This window comes from Lepisosteus platostomus, chromosome 11 (assembly GCF_059453375.1).
Source record: "Lepisosteus platostomus isolate fLepPlt1 chromosome 11, fLepPlt1.hap1, whole genome shotgun sequence".
Taxonomy (NCBI): domain Eukaryota; kingdom Metazoa; phylum Chordata; class Actinopteri; order Semionotiformes; family Lepisosteidae; genus Lepisosteus; species Lepisosteus platostomus.
In genome coordinates, this window is record NC_142621.1 from 32,738,954 (window position 1) to 32,754,277 (window position 15,324).

At 51.8% G+C, this 15,324-nt stretch overlaps 4 protein-coding genes across 18 annotated transcripts in view; 2 read left to right on the forward strand and 2 right to left on the reverse strand.

Annotated features, from left to right (window-relative positions):
• Positions 1 to 556: 556 nt before the first annotated feature.
• Positions 557 to 7,143, forward strand: LOC148652481 (uncharacterized). 9 transcript variants are annotated; one of them, XM_088599256.1, is made up of 7 exons: positions 557 to 839; positions 4,932 to 4,990; positions 5,298 to 5,497; positions 5,730 to 5,860; positions 5,951 to 6,068; positions 6,250 to 6,314; positions 6,810 to 7,143. In XM_088599256.1, the coding sequence occupies exons 1-7, from the start codon at positions 747 to 749 to the stop codon at positions 7,134 to 7,136; spliced, it is 993 nt and encodes a 330-aa protein (XP_088455382.1). In that variant the 5' UTR covers positions 557 to 746; the 3' UTR covers positions 7,137 to 7,143. The 9 variants fall into 9 exon arrangements, with proteins under 9 accessions (XP_088455382.1, XP_088455383.1, XP_088455387.1 ...); XM_088599257.1 differs by having other exon boundaries at positions 5,951 to 6,065; XM_088599261.1 differs by having other exon boundaries at positions 5,365 to 5,497; positions 6,810 to 6,933.
• pigc (phosphatidylinositol glycan anchor biosynthesis, class C) lies at positions 1,218 to 4,409 on the reverse strand. Its single transcript, XM_088599265.1, has 2 exons — positions 4,170 to 4,409; positions 1,218 to 2,455 (listed from the first exon to the last, which is right to left on the reverse strand). The coding sequence occupies exon 2, from the start codon at positions 2,446 to 2,448 to the stop codon at positions 1,564 to 1,566; it is 885 nt and encodes a 294-aa protein (XP_088455391.1). The 5' UTR covers positions 2,449 to 2,455; positions 4,170 to 4,409; the 3' UTR covers positions 1,218 to 1,563.
• On the reverse strand, positions 6,922 to 12,231 carry tmed5 (transmembrane p24 trafficking protein 5). Of its 4 annotated transcripts, none has more exons than XM_088599266.1 (5): positions 12,098 to 12,231; positions 11,773 to 11,985; positions 10,525 to 10,622; positions 9,649 to 9,835; positions 6,922 to 8,844 (listed from the first exon to the last, which is right to left on the reverse strand). In XM_088599266.1, the coding sequence occupies exons 2-5, from the start codon at positions 11,947 to 11,949 to the stop codon at positions 8,626 to 8,628; spliced, it is 681 nt and encodes a 226-aa protein (XP_088455392.1). In that variant the 5' UTR covers positions 11,950 to 11,985; positions 12,098 to 12,231; the 3' UTR covers positions 6,922 to 8,625. The 4 variants fall into 4 exon arrangements, with proteins under 4 accessions (XP_088455392.1, XP_088455393.1, XP_088455396.1 ...); XM_088599267.1 differs by having other exon boundaries at positions 11,773 to 12,024; positions 12,098 to 12,170; XM_088599270.1 differs by having other exon boundaries at positions 12,094 to 12,112.
• A 1,009-nt stretch (positions 12,232 to 13,240) lies between these two features.
• Positions 13,241 to 15,324, forward strand: part of suco (SUN domain containing ossification factor) — a 42,195-nt gene continuing 40,111 nt past the window's right edge. For all 4 annotated transcript variants that reach the window (XM_088599243.1, XM_088599244.1, XM_088599245.1 and 1 more), the window contains exon 1: positions 13,241 to 13,547. In XM_088599243.1, coding sequence (XP_088455369.1) covers positions 13,492 to 13,547 — 56 coding nt within the window. In that variant the 5' untranslated portion in view covers positions 13,241 to 13,491. The remainder of the gene's footprint in view (positions 13,548 to 15,324) is intronic.

Sequence of the window (15,324 nt, forward strand, 5' to 3'; positions counted from 1 at the left end):
ACAGTCCCTGTAAGGCCTGAGTAATTGTTGAAATTATACATAATACAAAACAGGTGGCTGCAAACAGTAAATTTAATATAGACCGATGACAGGAATAAGATTAAAAATGTTTGGCTGATCGTGGAGAAAAAAAAGGAGTTTTTAAAAAACTTTTTGTGTTTGCCGATTATGACAACTACAATCTGAGCTGGGTGAAGTCTGTTCGAAGCTCGTATTAGGTCCACATCCGATATAAGTTCAGTGAACACGAACGAGCTGGGCAGGACGTTGCGTTTGTTGGGAAGGTGAACGTCGTTACTGTAGAAACACGTGACAGCTGTGTTGGCGAAGCCTGGTCAGGCTGCCCTGACCTTCTGAAGAGTGAAATAAAGAATAATACGAAACCAAGCGCTGACCATTTTAAAACAAACGCCTTATCTTTACTCCAGAGTGGCTCAGTAAATAAAAGATATAAAGATAAGCGAGGCCGCCTCGTTTACAATTTAAAGCGAAAGGAGTGCGGGGGGAGTCCGCTGTTTGAGCTACGTTTCTTCCTTCCTGTTCAAAGCGGCCGTGGTTGTCATGGCGTCCAGAGTGGACACTGTGACGGGAGCTCTGAGGCGGTATCCACACAAAACACGATTAGAAAAAAAAGAAAAAGTATAAATCCAACCAAAGAAGGAAAATAAATACGAAAGGAGGCCTTGGAGAACAGCTGCGAAGCCCTCCACTCTCCCAGTGCGGGGGGATCCGGGGACCTTGGAGTGATGGAGCAGCCGGCGGCGTCTCTGGCAAGGCAGGGGGGGCTGGAGAGCAGAAAGCTGAAGACGGGGGACAAGCCCAGGGCCGGCGAAGTCAAGGTGAGAATCTAGTGCCCTCTAGTGGCCCGACACGCTGATTGCACTGGGATTCGTATTCCTGCTATTCTCTCGGCACTTGCACAGGAAGGTATGGTAGGGAGTGTGGCTTTTTTTTTTAGTGTATAGATTTTTTAACGTTTCCCAATCGATATTTCAGACACCCTCCGATGTGTGGACAGTTTCCTCATCAGAAAAAAAAACTAACATTGTTATTCAAACATCAAAAATACATTTAAAATAAAAAGTACTAAACAAAAGTCAGTGTTATTCTGAACAAAAGCATTAGCCATGACATGCCAGAAAGTCTGGAGACACATTCTGAACCACCAACCCTAAAAAGGTACGAAACAAAAGCATGGCAAGATGACGGGGACGAAAGGCAGTTTCTGTTTAGGTTTATTTGAAAAGTAGCTGTGTAACAGCAGGCAACAGTACCTTGTCTGGAAGACAATTTACAGTTCAGACTTTAATAGGATGAAGTGAGAATTACATATTTCAAAAATAAATAGATTGACACCACTTCCAGCTGCTCTGCTGAGGGGAGGTCAGCTGTGTGCCCTGTCATCTCAGTCGTGAGCAGCGTTATCAGCAGGATTTAAGAGTATTTGTAGCTGGAAGCAGTACGTGCGATCCCAGCCTCCAGCGTGCGATTCCTTGCTCCCACGTTCGCCTGCTGGGGGTCCGGGGGTCCGGCTCTCTCCGCCCCTCCGCCCGCGGACCAGCCTCACTGCAGGAAGCGGGACAGGTCCTCGCGGATCTCCGCCTCGTCCCAGGGCCCCTGGATGTTGTCCTTGTGCCGCTGCAGGCGCAGGAGCAGCAGGGGGCACAGCAGGGCGAGGGAGAGCAGCAGGGCGGCGAGCAGCGCGGCGCCCGCGGGCGTCAGGCTGGCCACGCCCGCCACGCCGCCCAGCGACACCAGCGCGGCCGCCCAGGGGTAGGCGCCGGGGCGGGAGGCGCGCAGCCGGTGCAGCAGGCAGGGCCAGAGTGCGAACACCAGCAGGGCAGCCGTCAGCGTGGAGAAGGCGTGCAGGGCGCCGGGCAGCCGCGAGGCCAGGCAGACGGAGGCGAAGAGCGCGGCGTTGAGCGACAGGCTGCCTGGGGGGCTGGGCGAGGCGTAGGGGAAGGACACCAGGTGCGCCAGCAGCATGAGGGCGGCCATGGCGTGCACCGTGTCCGTGCTCACCGACTCCGTCAGCGTCTTCAGCACCGGGGAGAACCCGAAGGTGAAGGCCAGGAAGATGGCCGCGCTCTGCAGGTCTGCCCAGCGCGTGCGCGCGCACCCCCCCCGCCGGCCCCCCAGCGCCTCGTACGCGCCGTAGCCCAGCAGGGCGCAGGGCGCGCTGGCAGCCAGCAGCAGCAGCGGGGGCAGCTGGCCCTGCTCCATGCAGGACCACAGCGTGAGGAAGATGGCCACGCAGGACAGCTGCTGCGCCACCAGCCCGGCCTCCCGCACCACCGGCCAGTACCGGTACCGCCGCACACCCACGTTGTGCCGCAGCTCCTCCAGGAAGCGCCGGTCCACGTAGTTGTCGGGGAACGGCTGCCGCTCGTACAGGACCTTCCGCCACGGCACCGCGGGGGTGGATCCAGGGTCGCTCTCCGCCCCCATTCTGCCCCTGCGGGAGAGTAGCACGGCTGTGAGGGCTGGCACTGCACTGGCACTGACTGGGATTGACACGGACTCTGGCACTGACATTGGGACTGGCACTCAGACTGAGACTAGGACTGACACTGACACTGACATTGAGACTGGCACTAGGACTGGCACTCAGACTGAGACTAGGACTGACACCGACACTGACATTGAGACTGGCACTAGGACTGGCACTAGGACTGAGACTAGGACTGACACTGACACTGACATTGAGACTGGCACTAGGACTGGCACTCAGACTGAGACTAGGACTGACACTGACACTGACATTGGGACTGGCACTCAGACTGAGACTAGGACTGACACTGACACTGACATTGAGACTGGCACTTGGACTGGCACTGACATTGAGACTGGCACTGGCATTGAGACTGGCACTTGGGACTGCACTTGTACTGACATTGGCACCAAGACTGACACTCAGACTGGGACTGACACTGACTCTGGCACCAAGACTGCACTTGTACTGGCACTCAAACTAAGACTGGGACTGGGACTGACACTGACACTGGGACTGGGACTGGCACCAAGGCTGCACTGACACTGACATTGAGACTGTACTTGTACTTGTACTGACACTGGCTGTAGACACCCAGGCAGGAGCGGCGGGCAGGTACACTCGTCACACTGACGGCACGGACAATGACCAGCACACATGAATCACACACCTCGCTGCGCTACTGACAGTGCGAACGGCACAGCAAAGCCGCGAACTGCTGAAACACGCCTCTCCTGACCCACACGTCAGCTCCGTTCACGTGCTGCAGCGGATCCCTGTTTACGAGTGGCTGGAGCGCAGGAATCGCTTCCCAGTCCTGTTGCTGGAGACCCACAGTCCCGTTGGTTTTTGTTCCAGCCAAGCTGTCAGTCACACTGTTGAATGTTTTAATTGACTGAATGACATGATTAATTGGACCTGTGTGACTGTTTTCAGACTATAAACCTTCGGGAGGCAGCCTTTTAACCATTACATTTCCTAGCTGAAATCAAATCCCAAACTCTTGAGTTGGAAAAAAAAACACTTGCAAATGTTACAATCAAACAGCTGATGAATTCAATTAAGGCCTCAGTGAGGTGATGAAGCTCAGCTGGAATGAAGGACCTGCCCTACACAAACGACTCTACCCAAAGGGTTGTGGGGGTATGGAACAAGCTGCCCAGCCACGTTGTGGAAGCTGATATCCTAGTTTCTTCCAAGAAACAGCTGGGTGAGATAAAGGGTCAGTTAGCTGCTAACTACCAGAAGGGCCACATGTGCTGAATGTGCTCCTCTCTTAAGTGCACTAAATTAAACTAAACGGTAGCGCCGTGATGAGCACTGCTGCCTCGCACCGCTGAGCCCAGGGTTCAATTCTGGACCTGCGGTGCTGTCTGAGTGGAGTTAGTATGTTCTCCCCTTATTCGCATGAGTTTCTTCCGGTTTCCTCTCCTGGTCCAAAGACCTACCGGGAGGTTAATAGGCCCGGGTGTGACCGTTTGTCGTCTCCTGCGATGGACTGGCTTCCCGTACACGGTGCACCCTGCCTCGCACCCCTCGCACCCGTTGCTTGCTGGGACAGGCTCCGGTTACCCCGCAACCCCGAATTAGATGAGGCGGGTAGAAAATGGACCAGCCGGTACGGGCTACAACAATGTAAAATACATGTCGGTATTTAATTCAATCTCCCTGAGCTTACCTGTTATCACAACGCCGTATGAAAAAACATTTCCATTTCTCTGATAAATTCCTTATGTACCTAGCATGTATTTCACTAGGAGAATAAAAGTCCTCCCAAAACAAACGTAGAAAACAGGAAGCAGTGAGTGATAGGCTACCACTGATTTCACGAGTGTTATAGAGCGAACTGCATCTACGTAGTGTCTTCAGTAGCCGAGAGCGCCCCCTGTCGAGGAACTGTTAAAGCACCATTGAGGACACTCGAGTCTTTATTAAGAGGAGAACGGCGTTTCGATAACAGGTCTGCCCAGTAATAAACGATAGCACTTATGCTTTATCTAAGAGCGAATCAGACGTCATCTATGTTATCGGCTGTTCTAATTGTTAATCTAACCTGGAATAATAATGTAATTATTATCTTCCGCTCCTCTAAACTGTTAGCGTCTTTCTACTGATAGCTTGAGGCTGAACGCTGTCTCTGCAGCCTGCAGGTCGAGAAAATGTCGGGAGTCGATGTCCAAAGGGGAGTTTGCAAGTGTTAAACAGGTTATAACTTTACAGCTGCTCAAATACTCTGTGTTTTAATGCTGTATTCACGGCATGTCACCCGAAGAGAAGTATTAAACTGAATAATTAATAACATTTCAAAGATGGTCTGATAGTATGGGTCGGGGTCTTGTCTCTGAAGCGTGGCAGCCCGTCTGTGGAGCCGTGGGCGCGCTCAGGGCGGTCTCGCCAGGCCCAGCGGTTTCTCAGCAGCACGGCTCTCTCTCTGCCACAGGTAACCCGGGTGAATATCGCCCCCCCGTCCCGGCCCTGCAGGAGGGATGCTGCGCCCAGGTAAAGAGTACACACGACCTGACACGTTCATTTCGGGTGTTTTGCAGAAAACGGAGTCTTTATTTTTTCCTTTGAGGGGAAAAAAAAGGCTCTTTTAGAGTCTTGGTGGGTTTAAAGTACAATGACAGCCACTGCTGGTCAATAATAAACGGACTCCAGGTCACGGATTAGAGCTTCTTGTAATGGATGGTCGGTGAGAACAGCTGTTATTGGTCCGTTCAAAGGGAATGAACTGGAAAAGGCGAGACTGTCGACGCTTGTAACAAAGCAATAGGTTGTCCGCTTGTGATAAATTCCCGCTGTGCAGCACCTCTGAGCTGGCCCACAGCCCAGGGGGACAGCAGCAGCGTCCTGTCCCCGTGTCTCCTTTCCAGTCGCCGTGCTGTGACGAGGAGGGCTGGGTCGTGGGGAGCCCATGCGCATGGGACAGCACCCGCGCCATTCAGAGCTGCCGCCCCCACCTCCGGGATCTCGGCACCAGACCCAGGGACCCTCCAGACGGAAACGGTACTGCCGCTCTCCTGCGCGACTCGTCCCCTAGGCCTTAGGCACGTCCTTCAGCTGCGGGCCTGTAACCGCAACGGCCGCTGCCGGAGCAGAGAGAAGGTCACAGACTAGAGGAGCCGGTCGGCCCGTCAAGCTCGTTCAGCTGAATAGTCTGCGGATTTTAACACCCGTACGCGTTTGTCCGTTGGTGGTCTTCCGTGTCGTTGTTCCTGACCCCTCTGCTGCTCCCCAGGGCGGCGGCGGCGCGGCCGGTCTCGTGCAGCCCGGGGCGGGGCCGAGAGCCGGAGTCCAGGGGCAGGAGGAGAGTCCGCTGCCGCCCCCCAGAGACAGGACCAGGCCAGGCTGCCGGCTGCTCAAGGCCAGGTGAGATGCCGGCGGCAGCCAGGGGGGCCGAGGCTGTGCGATCAGTCCCTGCTCTGGTTCTGCTGGCTAACTGTGGTGTCCTTCCCCCAGGCTGAGGCCCCTGTGTCTGGCGGACGTCGGTGGCCCAACCGTGGGTCAGTGTCAAGGTATCGTCCCTGGACACTTGTGCGGTCAGCGCAGGACCCCGGCACCCACAGTCCCGCAGGTAGCCTGGACAGAGCTGGGGCCTCTGGTCACTGGCCATCCTACATTTCTGTTCACCTTCACGAAACTGGCTTCAGCCAAGGCTGTCGGGACTAGGCCATTCACAACTCGCTGTCTGGTCAGTTTTCCTCTGACAGGTGTGAGACAGGAGCTGTGATTCTGTGCTTTTCTGCCCAACTGTGCAGGGCTGAGGACAGACAGGCAGGCAGGCGCTCTCTCTAGTGTGACGAAGACGACTCACCCTCAGCTGGTAGGGTAACTAAGAGCAGCACAAACACTCCCTCCCATTCACACACCTCAGGAAAATGTCAAAATAATACAGTCCAAAAGGGCGGGAAGACTTCATTGTTCACACTGAACTAATTATTAGAAAGAATATATTATAGTGTTCTCCTCTGTCCCATTTAGTGATTCAGGCCATTGCATTGCTCAAGGGGTGACAGTCACCACTGTTAGGCTTTTCAAGAGCCTGGCCAAAGAGCGCCAGTTTTTAAGCTACACCGAGATCTTCAGCCACTCTCAGAGCCACAGCTGAGGGCGACCTCAGGATTGTCCAACAAGGTGAACTCGATGGGCTCAATTCTGCACCTCAGTCTTATGCAAAATACTCTATTAATGCACACAGTACCGTCACAGATTGATCATCCTCACTTACCACCCTTCATTAAACTCATTTACACTTTCAGTATCTTCCTGCATTACGAAGGTCCTATTGTGGAGTTCATGTAGGTGTCTTGCCTTGCAGACTGCATCTCCTGAAATCTTCACTCCCAGAAGATGGCGCTGTCTACTGGGCACCACTGTGGACAGGAACTGCAGTAATGTGGAAGCTGGTCACACACAAATAAACAGGAGCCTTTTTCCCCGTTTCCTGCTGCAAGCAGTCATTTATTGTCTGTATGAAGGCACTGCCAAAGCCGGTCACCCTGCGACACAAATTTCAACTGCAATGTCACATTATCTACGCGAGCAGAGTGACGTCTCCCTCTCAGAGCCAGTGGCGAGCACACTGACCCCTTCATCTTCTAACACGTCACTGTGCGCCACCTCTCCAAGCTGGTTAGTAACATGACCCAGGCTCGAACCCGCAGCACATGAATCAGGGCGCAAAGGTAAGTCTCTTTACCAGCTGAACCACTCTGCAGCTTCCTCTTGGCTCGTTTTAGGAAGGTCTATTTCTTATTCCTTTACACATTTAAATAATTTGGAATCTATGTAGAAAAGTGAACTGGAAAAATATACACGCGCTTAATGAGGTCAGTTGAAAATTTAACTTGAAAAAGAGGAGAACCCAGAATCTGTCATGTCTCGGTGCGGCAGGTCAGGGTTCAGGGGCTGAGTCTCAGTGCAGCAGGTCTGGGTTCAGGGGCTCTGAGTCTCAGTGCAGCAGTCCTGGATTAAGGGGCTCTGAGTCTCAGGGCAGCAGGTCGGGGTTCAGGGGCTCTGAGTCTCAGGGCAGCAGGTCAGGCTTCAGGGGATCTACATGTCGGGGCAGCAGTTTGGGGCTCAGGGGCTCTGTGCTATGGTGCATTAGTTTGGGACTCAGGGGTTCTGAGTCTGTGGTTCATCAGTTTGGGGCTCGGGGGCTCCAAGTCTCTGCAGCAGGTCGGGGCCCAGGGGCTCTGCACTGTGTGGAACAGAAGCTCATGAGGGCTCACCCTCTGGGACTAGGACTGTTTCACAGTAAGAAGCCTAGTACTATTCAGTCAAATGTGAAACCTCCTTTTCAGCTCTGGCCAGGAGCCTCTTGTTGACGTCAATAACACTGCTATCATGTGAAAGCCCTTTCCGTCATCCCAGTGTCTCTCTTCAGTCATGTGGCCAGGATCTGAAGACGTGCAGCCTCATTTCAGATTGTTTGCATAGCTGTGCACATGGCTGCCGTGGGCTGTGCACAGAGCACAGCTTGTAAAGGGGATAAAGTGAGCAATGTCACTAATCCCTCAGGGCACATGAGGAGTAAGCCAGAATCACTGCAGACGTGTACAGGCACAACAATGTAAAAACGGAAAACAATGTTTCAGCAGAAATTAGTCATAATAATAAGTCATCACATAAATGGCTTCTGCTCTTTTTTTTCTAATTTCAGAAAATGCAGTTTGATCTTTAAAAGAAAAATTTAGATCAGACCAGTCTCTCTTTGACACAACATGTAACAGTCCCTCTTAACATCAACCATCTTCCAAGACAAAAAGAAATCCCTCAGGAGCAGAGATAATGAGCCCTGATGAAAAGAAATCGCAGTTCGGGTTTTTGCTGGAGGTATTGTAAGGTTCGTGTGCTGAAGCAGCGATTTGCCTTCACCCAATCCATGACGAAGCACGTGGGCTCCGGTAGCGCTCCGCTCTTGAGCTTGACCTGTCTTTTCAGTCGAATTAAACAAGACGACCACTGGGCAGAGAAAGCCAAGAGTGGGGACAGACTGTAGAGGAGTCGGCGTTGTGTCCCGGAGCAGCCTGCCGCCCGCCTGGCCCCCTCCCCCAAGCCCTGTGAGTGGCCCGCCGGGCTGGGCCTGGCCTGGCTGGGCCGCCTGTCCTCCCCCCCCCCCCCGTCCGGCTACGCTATGTGCGGCTCCTCCTCTTGTCGTCGAAGAGGCTGCGCAGCAGGTAGACCTGGACGCCGGACACCAGCACCATGACCAGCAGGTTGGTGCAGGACCACAGGTTGACGCGCTCATAGTTGCTCTCCTGCAGGTTGCGGTCCCGCGCCTCGAACGCCCGCAGCAGCGTCTGGATCTGGACGCTCTTGCCTAGCCGTGCCTTCACGCTGTTGATCGTTTCCTGGGGGGGGTGGAGAGAGAGAGGTGGCGTGAGGCTGCAAAGAAGAAGACACCACCTGGGCCACCCAGCCCGTCTGCCTGGTAGCCTGCGCGAGTGGCTCAAGGATCACGTGCGCCTGGGCAGCAGCTGTGATAGAGCGGCTGTGCAGCCTGTTTCCTCCTCCCGCCACCCTTTGCATAAATTCCAAACGGCTCCTCCAGGGCCTGAGCTGTGCAGACCTCAACCCGGCTCCCTACCCTCCACGCCCCGCTGTCGGAAGCAAGAAGGAGAAGGGGCAGGAGGGGAAAAAGAAGGCTGTGACCTTCTAGAGGTCACAGATGTGGACTTCAAAAGAGTTCATTTAAAGAGAAATGAATCCGACGAACCCGCAGCCACCAGTGGAACGCCACTCACAATCACGACAGGCCCGAAGCTGCGAGCGTCGTCGCTCCCTGTTCCCCTCTGACCAAGCGGACGGCCGCCAGGCTGGGGTTTATTACACTGACTGCGCGATGGCATGTGACCAGGAACCGGGCGAAGGCTTGGATCTGTTTGAACCCAGGAGGACAGAGCCTGCGCCCATGTGCTGAAACAGAGGGGGGCAGCTGGCTGCCTGTGCTCAATGCTGGCTCGCGGCCAGGGCGCTGTGACCCCAGCTCCAGTGCAGAGCTCTCTGCTAAATAAACACAGGGGACAGAGCGCCCTGACCAGTCACCCCCAGCCCCTGCCCCTGCCCAGACTGGGGGGGCACATGCTCAGTGGGGCCAGGCTGGGAGTGGCCTGACTCCTGGGGCAGGGGAGGAGGGGCGAGGGGAGCAGACGTACCATGATGTCCTCCAGCTTCATGTCCAGCAGGTCTGTCCCGTGCACGTACTCCTTCCAGTCCTCCGGGTCTGGCCCCTCCTCGGCCTCCATGTTGTCCAGGATCAGCTCGAAGAAGACGATCTTCTCCGACACGGAGCTGAACGTGTTGTCGAAGCAGAACATGTAGTCTCCATCCTCCGCCTCCACCCTGCGAGAGAGGCGCACAGCTGAGCCCAGGGAAGCTGGGCAGCGCAGAGGGAAAAGCGAACCTGGGTGCGAACAAGCCCAGCAAGAGCAGCAGGGCAACGGCTGATATAACTCAGCCGTTTACAATTCAAGAGACCTTATTCAGCAGAAAACCTGGAGTGATTTTTCTGCAGAAATCCTATAATGGTCACTTGCACAGGAGTCTCACCAACCCTCCTCCTGGAGACCCGCAACCCAGTTCTTCTAACAGATCACCCTAGAACCCTCACCTAATGCCTGGGAGCACCTTGCTTAAGCAACTGATCAGTTAAAAAATGTGTCACTGAAAGGGAAGACTGGTCCTTGAGGACTTCAGGAAATTCTCATTTTTGTTTCAAATGATTTCGAAACCAACCACCCGCTTAACTGATCACAGTTAAATAGTTCCAGGCCCTTATTTAGAAAAATAATTTAAAATCTGCCAATAAGAATGGGGGGGCAGGGGCTCTCCTGGACCAGGGTTGGATGCCTCTACTGTAAAGGAATAACAAAGGCTTTAAAACCACACATGCAGCACGGCGTACTTTTGATCCATCTCACAGAAAACTGTAGGAGGGATGGGCGGGTTGGGCTGCAGGGACGCAGAGGTGGAGATCAGCACGGAAACAACGTGCTCCTCCAGGAGGCGGGTTCGAGACGGCGGGTACGTACGTGTGCACGCCGTCCGATTTCCTGTGATCCCTCACCAGCACGTTCCCCGCCGGCGAGGACAGGTAGAAGTCGACATCCAGCCCCGCCCCGTCCAGCACCTGGAGCCCCCGGGCAGAGCCGGGGAGGAGAGAGGACGCCTGTGAGCCCTCACACGTGAGCGCGGGGGAGAATCGCAGTCGGCTTTCCCCGAGCTCCGCTCATTCTCACAAGCGGCATCGACCACGCCATTTCAGCTGATCACTAACATCATAGTATCATTCAGCCCGGCGAAGGTACAAAAGCAGTGTGGCGCAGGGAGGCGAGATGAGGGCGTGTATCCTGAGACATGCACAGCTGGGCGAGCGCTCTGACGACAGGCGTGGTGATTCATCTGGCTGGGAAACGCGCAGTCCAACGATTACGAAACCACCCCAAATATTTGAGCACAGAACAGCACTGCCTACGACTTCGTGCCAGCCATTTAAAACCTCAAACTGTTAGAACCCGCTGCCACACAGGCTGTTCCGAAGACTGAGATGTTTCACGATCAGTTCTCGCCTCACACTACCATCTCCCCCCACCCAGTCGCTATTGTTCTATACAGTATTGAGCTCTCTTCGCTGAAAAGTATTTTTACATTACAGGGCGGCTGCAAACAGATACGGCTCACATCTTAAAGACGGACAAGATCGTGCTCAACAGGAGAAGAGACAATCGAGCAGAAGAAGAATCCAGCCGTCGTCAGGTCCGCATATATACAGCTGCACGAAACAGCAGGACATCTTTGACTCCAGGTACATTAGAATTCCCCACTGGCGACAATGGTTAGGAAAGGGACACACACACGCACGCAGTCTGCTTCTAATTCCGGCAGATGACTTGAGCACAGAGACACCGCATTCCGGGTCCTGCCGGCACTGTCAGGAAGGTGAAACGGGAGAAGCCCTGGCCATTGGGCTGCTGTCTGGGGAGTACGTCTCCGTGCAGACGCAATAAAGCAACATCCCGCTGCCCAGTGCAGCCCGTACGTACGGAATGAAATCTGTAGCCGAAATGCCCCTTGTCGGTAACATTAGCCAATAGTTCTGAATCCTGGAGACCATCTGAAATAAACGAAACCATCTAATCGCTCGAACGAAAACTGTTCAGGTTCAAAATTGGCGCCGCTCGCAACAGCCGCTACTAGCAGCTGCACGAATCCCTGCGATAATGAGCGTCTTGCTATCAGCAGATTTATTACCGCTTGTATTTTAAGTACCCGTTAGCTACCTGGTACTCGATCTCAAGGGACGCATCTTTCTTCATGGTCTGGTAGAAGCACTCCTTGCGGCCGGCGGGTAGGGTGAAAGTGAAGTCGCTGTCCAGGGACTGGGAGAAGGCGCAGGCGAACTGGACCCGCATCGACACACACAAGGACAGCAAAGCCAGTACCGCTAACACGTCCATCCCTGCTCCACACCCCCACACACGCTGCACGGGGGACTAAACACACCGAGACAAAACACGAACTGGAGTGAGATCCTGCAAAAAATAAATAAAAATAAATAAGAGCACTCGGTATTTCTGATCAACACAGCAGAAATCACGCACTTACAATCGCAACTCGCCGAAACTTCCTCGGGCAGCCCAGCCAGTGAGCGCGAGGCGCAGCGAGGGGAGGCTCTCGCAAGGACCCCTTGTCAACCAATCACAGCTCGGCACAGGATCAGAGGTGGGCTATTCTAAATGCCTGTTTCAAATTGATTTAAAGTCTAAAAAAAAAGCCTAACATTAATAAAATACTGATTATGATGTATTTAATCAGGTTAAGAAAATCTGTAATGCACTGTTTTCTCTGAAGGCTGGGAAATCCGTCAGTAATCGTGTCTCCCAGTTTCTGGTGGAGTTTCTGGGAGTAGTAGTTTTTCTGTGGTTCAGGGGGGCAGAAATACTTCATATCCCAGTTCGCGTAAACTGATGTTTTTCTCTTTGGAAAATAAAAACGATTTCTAGATGTTTCTGCACCTCTGCCTTTCATGATGGCGGTGTTAAAAGTTACAAGGACCAATTTTGTAACGCCAGACATGTATTTTGTTGTTTTAAATGGTTGCTATCTCAATATAAATAATATACTGAGGTTTTTTTGTGTGTGTGGTGTAGAAAACTGACGTTCTCCCTGGCTTCCAGCCTCAGCCTGTTAACACAAGTGTCGCTTCTCTTCTAAAGTACGTAACTGCTAACTTCCATTCCTACCCATGTCGTTTCTCTATTGTACTGAAACTACACGCTGATCTTTAGCTATCTTTTAAATTCTGGAGACATGGAAAAATGCTTTCATGTTTGCATCGAAATTTTCAGTTTGTAGGTTGTTGTACTTGGTCTAGATTATTTTCATAATGTATTTAATGCTCGGTTAACGGTTCTCTATCCCTGTCCTCTGTATTTGTAGTATTACTCTGACATACATAAGCAGGATTTGTGAAGCAATTTGGAGTGGTAGTATGTAAAAACACCTTTATATTAGCAAACCTCCAGACAGCTGTCGAAAGAAGGAGGTCTTGACTCTCCTTTAATCGTGAATCTCCGTGCAGTCTGTTGCACAACTGTGCTTGTGCTTATTACAGTATTAATAAAAGGGGGGATGCAAGAGAAAATTCGATGACGCGTCGCACGTCAGAAGTTCCAACTCAGCTCGAGGACAGGCGGAGCGGGAGGAGCTCCAACGGTCGCGTCACGAGATGGGGCGTGAATGCAGGCCGGGGGAATAAACCGTAGCAGCGCGAGAGGCAGGAGCAGCTTGAAGAGAGACCGAGAGGAGGGAGTGTAGGCAGGTGGGGGGTAGAGTTCACACAGATATTACAGCCTGGCGTTTCTATTTATCCCTCTCCCCTGTGTGTCCGTTCAGGTATTCGAACAAATAGGCTTCCGAGGGTAGCGGAGTCGGTATTGCATTGCCATTAAAACGAGGACAAGAGTAAGAAAAGCGAGGATGTCCGTCCCCGTAGGAAGATGATGAAGGAGCTGCGCCGTGTGTTGGTGTGCCTTATTCTCGCTCTCCTGTGCCGGTAAGCTAGGGACATCTCGTTTCTTTACTTGGGCAAAACTGTTTTATAATAATGCTTGTTAATTAACCTGTCCCCCCTGTCCTTCTTTGCCTCATCTGGAGACGTGTTTAAACAAAGACGGTTTCTGTGTTTCTGCCCGCCGTGTGTCAGTCTAGTGAAGGCCCCGAGTGCACTGGATGGCATGTAGCTAACAGGATGGATGTGGCCACCGCCAGCTGCCGGTATCGGGATATTGGCAGGGATTTAGTAGTCATTTTGTTATAGTGCTGTTGTTTTTTTGTCCAAAGGAAGATTCGCGGTGTGGTATTCCTCGATGACATCAGAGGATGTTGTGAGCTGGACACCGCTTGGCTGCGTTCTTGAAATTGACAGCCGCCTCCTGTCCGTCTTCCGTGTGCCTCTTGGGTTAGTCCGCAAATCACACGCATGGCCAAAAACAAAAAAAAAAGTCTGTTCAATTATTGATCGGCCCCGCCATCGTCAGAGCGCTTGTTCCTGGGCTGTTTTGCTGGTCGCTTCCACGCGTCAGCCAGCGGTTGCCAACAGCTGATGTGAACAGGCGGTGTTGTGTTGGAAGAGAGCAATCAAGGCGGTGACGCAGGTGGGAATACCTGAGCGTAGGGTCCTGGGACAGTTTTTTAAAGATGCATTTTGCTTAAAAACCTCATCGGGTTTTCTTATGATCAGGAGGGCCGACAGCTGGCGCCTGCATGTGCAAGTTTTATTTTATACCTGCCAGACCATCTGGCAGAGGGGGTTTTCGAAAGGGCAAATGAAATTGATGTTGTCCTTCCCCGTTTGTTGTTTTCAATAAGCATAAGTTAAAGTGTCGGAAATTAAGAAGAGACGCAGCGAAACTGTGTGCCATCTGCTTGCGTTCTGACTTCGCTTGAATATGTGGATAAAGGTTGAGGCTGATCGTGAAGTGAGCAACAGGTGTTCCTTGTTTCGTTGCTTATTCCAAAAGAGCTGCAGGGTTTCAAGTTATAGCCAGGACTTTATTGCGAAAAAAAGTGAGCTTTTTGTGCATTTTATACCGTTGAAGCAAACCTGGTTACAGAGCATGCTTGTACTTGCTTCTGGGTGAAACCAGAGAGATTAAAAATAATTCTGATTGTGGAAAAAAATCAATTGTTTTTCTGTGAATCTCAATCGGTTATCATAAAGCAGTTTTAGAAGACCTCCACACTGCACACTCCTAGTTTTTGTGCTACACAAGGATAAACTTGTGTATTTGTTGTGAACCGGAAAGTCGCAGGTCTGAAGTAACACTTCAATTAAAGACTTAATTTTAGGAGCTTTTTATCATTAGTTGCCAGATAGACATGGAGCAGGTTGTCCTCTTTGATGTTCTGATTAATGATGGTAAAAAGAACGGTTAGCAAAAGATTAGTGCACCAGTGAAGCAGTTTTTGAGTACAGTATATAGGAATAAAGTCTTTTAAATCAACAGCTGTGTATATTTCTAAGCATTGTTTACCCTAGATTTATAGTAGAAAAGCACCTACTGTATCGGAAAAGCAGCGATTACTGCCAGAATAGAAACAAAACGGTCCCATTCATCCAATATATGCTTTAATCTCATTTTTCATGATTTTCATCAAATTATTTGAAACCCATCTGCATTAAATGAGCCACATTTTAAACATGGTGTTTTTTAAAATTCAAGATTCGAATATGAATCGTAGCTGTGATGAAAGGTCTGTTAATGTTTTTTATACAATATGATAATCTTTTGTTTGATTTCTCAGAAATGGGTTGTTTTTCCATCAAAAAC